This window comes from Chrysochloris asiatica, unplaced genomic scaffold (assembly GCF_000296735.1).
Source record: "Chrysochloris asiatica unplaced genomic scaffold, ChrAsi1.0 scaffold00085, whole genome shotgun sequence".
NCBI lineage: Eukaryota > Metazoa > Chordata > Mammalia > Afrosoricida > Chrysochloridae > Chrysochloris > Chrysochloris asiatica.
Window position 1 is genome coordinate 9348449 of NW_006408603.1, and position 6198 is coordinate 9354646.

Consider the following 6198-nt stretch of genomic DNA (forward strand, 5'->3'; position numbering starts at 1 on the left):
GTGTTGTGAGTGGGCGTGGATTAAGAGATTTGAAAGGAGCTCCGCCCCTTTGTAGCATATTCGCGGGGCTAGATTTGTTGGAGTAAATGGGAATGGAAGCCAAGGCTGGAGGTGTCCTGTGAGTGTGGTACCGCGGGGAGAGGAGAAGTAGCTTGGGGAGAGGAAGGATCGGAAGGATAGTGGCGGAGAGGAGGATGAGGTGCGCACTTTCCCTATTGAGGAGAGGCCAGGGCACGGGGTCAGGTGGGCGACGTGCGAAAGCAGTTGTAGGTATAAAGGGAACTCCAGGACTGCCCTGTAGGAACAAGAGGTAATGGGGGTGGTAGTTACATGGGCAAAAGCTTTGCCTCCAGCATGACCCTCAATTCCTGGCTTGTCCACCTGAATCAAGCTGGGAGTCTTGGGCAGATGAAAACCTGAGGAAACGTGCCTTTCTCTCTAGCTTGGATCTAAACTGACTCTTGGCTCCTGCTGGCTGGAACATGGAAAACGTAGAGGAAGGTAAGGAAACCCCGGAGGAAGAAGAAGGCCCTGCAGTTGTGCCAGGGACCCAGTGGTTGGCATTCACTTTTCTCTCTCCTTCAGATGTAAAGTTTATTGTGGATGAGACGTTGGATTTAGTAGGGCTGTCGCCATCTGACAGGTACAAGCCTCTGGATTCCACATGTTTTCCTCTCATCCCTTCCTTACTGCTTAATTCTTGGCCTCTGGGACCTGGGTTGGTAATTTGACAAGAGTTGGTGCTCAGGGGTTGCTGGTTGGCTGGTTAGCTTGGGTCTTGAGAAGAAATAAATCCTGGGTGAGAGAGTTCTGGGTATTGAAGAGAAGGGTAAGTGGATTTGCTACATCTTCATCCTGGCAGAATATTCCAATGCCAGTAAATGCTAAAGGCCGGTTAGGCCCTGTTGGACTAGGCATCCCCTCAACTAGATGCTAGATCTTATAGTCAGCACTGGCATCAGGGTTTGGAACTGTGTTACTAGTCTCCCTGCATAGTCGCAGCCCCTCTTTCATGTGGGCCTGGTGCCTGGCTGATTTTCTGTCTCAGTCGTGAGGAGGAAGACATAGCAGTGTTGGCGACTCCAGAAAAACCACTCCGACGGGGCCTCTCCCACCGAGGTGACCCAAATGCCGTGGCTCCTACCCTCCAGGGTCCAAGGTTCAGCCTTGGCCCTCTCAGTCCGGAGAAACTGGAGGAGATCCTCCATGAGGCCAACCTGCTGGCAGCTCGGCTGGAGCAGTGTGCCCTCCAGGAGCGGGAGACTGCGGGTGAGGGCCCAGCGCCTCGCCAGGTGAAACCCAGCCCTCGGCGGGAGACTTTTGTGTTGAAAGACAGCCCAGTCCGAGACCTGCTGCCCACTGTAAGCTCCTTGGCTCGGAACACTCCCTCTCCAAGCAGCCTGACACCCCGACTCCGAAGCAGTGATAGAAAGGGGTCAGTCAAGTCTCTTCGGACAACATCTGGAAAGAGGCCCACCAATGTGAAGAGGGTGAGTTTAGAAGGTTGGGTTAGGTGTGTGCCCCTAGACGCTGTGTAGGGGTAAAGTGGCTTCCTCATTTGAAAAGTGATACCTACTTCATAAAATTGCTAGGATTAAACAAAAGACTCTAAACAAGTGATTAAGCACAGTGGCTGCCTATAATAAGCTCTCAGTAAGTGGTATTAGTGATGGTGGTGATGATGTTGGCAACTCACTTCTGTTCTGTGCTTCCTGGGATCTAGGCAGCTCTCCTTATTAAGCCAGCTGAACAGATTTTTCCACCACTCCCATCCACCCAGTTTTTCCTCTGTGTTTCAGGAATCGCCCACTTGCAATCTGTTTCCTGCATCAAAAAGCCCAGCATCTTCTCCCCTTGCCCGATCAACCCCTCCAATCCGATCAGCGCCTCCAGTCCGATCAGCCCCTTCAATCCAGGGGAAAGCTGGGCCCAGTGGGAGAGCAAGAGCAGGTGAGAAGACCTGGGTAGCAAAGCTGTAGGAGTAGGGAGCATGTGGAACGTTCCCTGACGTTTCTCTATTCCTCTCCATCAGGCCCAGCTGCTCTTGCCAGACCAGTCCTGGCCCCACAATCTTCTACCAGCAACTCTCAGCGTCTGTCTCGGCCACAGGGTACAGCTGCTAAACCCTCAAGTCGACTGCCTATTCCCACAGTCCTCCCCAGACCTGCCAGCCGAACACCACTCTCCAGCCACAGTGTACTGCCCTGCAAAGGTGGCCAACCTCCAGATTCTTTGCTGAGTCGGAAAGGGCTTCCAAGACCAAGCACTGCAGGGCACAGAGGTGGGAAAATGTGGCTATAGGGGTAAGAAATTGGGAGGAAGAACACCTCCCCTTGCCCAGCTTGACTTCACTCTTATCAATACTGACCACTTTCTCTGTCTTCATTAAAACTCTGTTTGAAGATGGGGAGGCTGAGTTAAAAATGTGAAGTTGGAGTCTGAATTTTGGTTCCCAAATACCTGGGGTTTTGTGTTGTTTTTTTTACTTTGGGGTGAGTGGAGTACTCACTCTGCCTACATCCAATTTTTTTTTTTTTTGAACTTTCTGCTTGCTAACTCATTTCTTTTGTTCACCTCCATCAAGTTCCTGTTTCCCAGCGACCGAATCTCCCTGTCCCCAGTGCCACTCGCAGCAATCTGCAGCCTCCCAGGAAAGCTGCAGTCCCTGGACCCACGAGGTAAGTCTGGTTGAGATGCTTTCTTGCTGTCCTGTTATCGCAAGCTTCTACACTCTTTTGTCCATCATTTCTGAGTCCTTTTTTGGGCCCTGTGGCAAAATGGGAATGAGGAGGGAAACCTGGGGCATGGGGTTGGGGAGAGAAGGGCTCTTCCCAGCTGGTGAGAAGTTTGAACTCAATTGGATGGCAAATGGGCTGGAGGAAGACGGGCAATATAAAGCCATGCTTCTTTCTGCCTCTTTAGGTAAAGAAATCTGGAGAGCATGCAACAATTCAGTAACTAATCACTACAGTCACTGCCCGGTCACACTTCTACTCAGCCGCGCAAGTCTTATTGGAGGCAGGCCCTAATTCCAGCCAATTCTAGCCCAGGGACAGGAGGAAAGATGTTGTCAGGGCTGGTCCCTAGGAAGACCTTGGGAGATGAGGTAGATTAGGGTTGAGTAGGAGGGGAGTCAAACTTTCTGAGTTGAAAGCAGATTAAGAGGTTGGGCCTGGTAGAGAAATTAATGACCAGAACATGAAAAATGCAGGAAAATGATTTGTCCTCGTCTATCCCCACTCTTGCTTTCAGCCTAAGAGTTTGATCTTCCAGGTAGGTGTTGGTTTGCTGGTCATTTATGTGTGTGCAGTCTCTCTAGCTAACCTCCCTGTTAACCGAGGAGAGACTGTCCTCAATGACATCCTCTCCTGGACTCAGGCTGCCTGGGAGAGGCTGAGGCAGGCCACCTGGTTCCCAGAACTTGTTTCCTGTGAATTCTGTGGCTCCTATGATAAGGCCAGATTCTGATAAGCTTACTCTACTGGTCTGCATTTTTCTAAAATAAATGTATTTTTATATTGTCTGAAAGTAAATCCTGCTGTAATTTCTAATAATCTTGGAGTAAAACTGTCTGTAATTCCAGTGAGGGAGCCAGGATGGGCTTCCTTAGGGCCTTGAGATTCCAGTTCCTCAGGTTGTGACTACCCTCCTTGTTGGCATTAGATGGGGACAGGCTACCTCGTCCCAAGATTCATGGATTATTAAAGATCAAAGTTAAGTACAGTCAGCTCTCTATCTGCAGGTTACCCCATTTGTGGATTCAGTCAACTGTGCATCAAAAATACTAAGTAAAAAAAAGCAATCCCTCAAAGGCTAAGAGGGAGCAAAAAGTGCTATTTACATAGCATCTACATTGTGTCCATTATTATAAGTAATCTAGGAATGATTGAAAGTATACAGGAGGATGTGTCTAGGATATATGTGAATGGTTGTTAGGTACTGAGGAATCAGTTCCGACTCAGTGACAACAGAATGAAACACAGCCCAGACCTCTACCATCCTCAAAATCTTTTCTATATTTGAGCCCATTGTTGTAGCCAGTGCCATTCCATCTCATTGAGGGTCTCTCTTTTTCTCTGATCCTCTACTTTACCAAGCATGATGTCCTTCAGAGACTGGTCCCTCCTGATAACACATCTAAAGTACATGAGACAAAGTCTTGCCATCCTTGCTTCTGTAAAGCGTTCTGGCTGTACTTCTTCCAACACAGATTTGTTTGTTCTTTCGGCAGTCCATGATATATTCAATATTCACCAATACCATATTTCAAATACATCACTTCTTATGTCTTTCTTACTCATTGTCCAGCTTTCACATGCATATGAAGTGAGTGAAAATACCATGGCTTGAGTCAGGTGCACCTTAGCTTTCAAATTGGTATCTTTGCTCTTTAGCACTTTAAAGAGGTCTTTTGCAGCAGATTTGACCAATCTGATATGTCATTTGAGTTAACTGCTGCTTTCATGGCATATAGATCAAAGTAAAATGAAATCTTTCACAATGGCAAGCTTTTCTCCATCTAACATGTTTATTGGTCCAGTTGTGAAGAGTTGTTTACTTTGAGAAGGCAGCTCTTCCCTATCATATTTTGAGTGCCTCCTAATCTGAGAGATTCATATTCTGGCACTGCATCAGACAGTGTTCTATTGCTATTCATAAGATTTTCAGTGCCTTATTTTTCAGAAGTGATCTACCTCTTCCTTCTCCCTAGTCTTAGTCTGGAAACTCCTCTGACACCTGTCCACCATAAGTAACCTTGCTAATATTTGAAATACAGCTTCCAACATCACAGCCACCACAGTACAGCAAACTACAGAATGTAAATACTACATTACACTTTCATATAAGGGACTTAGCATATGTGAAGAATCCTGGAACTAATCCCCCACAGAGACCAAGGGATGACTGGATAACTGAATTCACAGTGTGTGATACTGTGAAGTCAGCGTCTACGTAAATTGCTATTTATGCTCTATGCTTGAGTGTCCTTCCCAGACAAGAGAATGGGACTTCCTAGGAACTCCCCAGTTGTTTTGGCTGTGCCGATGGTATGAGAGGACTCTGGTGTTAAATTTCCCTGACCACTTCAGCCAGGTGATGCTGGAATACCTCATCACATCTATCTGACATCATCAGTTCTCTCTTCTCAAACCTTTCAGGGCTTGCTCATAAGTCTCAACCTGGTAGAGTTTCATTCATCAATCTGGATGTTTGTTGAATGAATGGCATTTAATAGAGTCAGGACAGTGCCACCCTTTTCCCTCTGCCTTTGTCCACTCAATTTTATGTGAGTTTTGAGGGAAATTCCTTCCATGAAAACCACGTTGCCTTAAGGTAACAAGCAGGCAAGGGCAAAGGGAAGCTGGACTGCCAGCTGTACTCTATGCCCCATGCCCCAACTGAGGCACTGACGTGTCTTTCCTCTGCTCTTGAGGCCAGGGCTTCCCTAGTGCTTTCTGCTTGTTATGGCTTATCATAAGGCTCATTTAATGTAGTTACCTGTTTCAACAATGAGATTATTTACTTTTCCCTGAGCCTCTTGCTGAAGCAACTCCTGCAGCTTCTGGGATTCCAAGATTTGCTGTGAGAGAAAGGAGTGAGAGACAGGACAGAGTATTTGGCTCTAGGAAAATTTGGCAGGAGGCAAGAAGACCTCAGGTGTGCACCCCATTTGCACCTGCACTGGTGTGACAGGGCCTGTTGCTGATTTACGGCTCTAGGCATGGCCAACAGGTGGCATATAGGTGTGCAGGCCAGGCCAGGATAGGTGGAGGCCAACAAGTGGCCAATCCATGTAATGTTACCACCTGGTGGTTGGGGAAAATAGAGCATGTTTTGTCCTCCTTCCTGCCCCCTCCCACTCCAAACTGTCTTACGTATCACATTCAGTAAGCAATGCCAGCTGAGGAGGTTCTTGGTCAGCTACCTACTTGCTTTCTTCCCTTTTGACCTGCCTTGCATTTTTCCTGTGTGCAGTCTAGTCCACACCCCCTCCTGCCCCTAACAATCCCACCCCCTAGAAGCAACAAGGGGGCAATTCACTGTTTTTTGACCTCTTACAATGTACTATCAACTGTTTGAAGCATTTTCATGTGTTAAATCAGTTAATCCTCATAAATGCTCCATTACAGGTGCTCTTCTCATCAGCTTCATTTTACACATAGAGAAACTAGGCACAGAGACCAAGTCACTCAGTCT

The 6198-nt window shown here is 47.5% G+C and overlaps 1 protein-coding gene across 1 annotated transcript; it reads left to right on the forward strand.

The window, feature by feature from the left end:
* Window positions 1-482: 482 nt before the first annotated feature.
* Window positions 483-2958, forward strand: PSRC1 (proline/serine-rich coiled-coil 1). Its single transcript, XM_006865964.1, has 7 exons — window positions 483-501; window positions 586-643; window positions 1049-1490; window positions 1800-1975; window positions 2153-2281; window positions 2585-2678; window positions 2923-2958. The coding sequence occupies exons 1-7, from the start codon at window positions 483-485 to the stop codon at window positions 2956-2958; spliced, it is 954 nt and encodes a 317-aa protein (XP_006866026.1).
* The last annotated feature ends 3240 nt before the right edge of the window (window positions 2959-6198 follow it).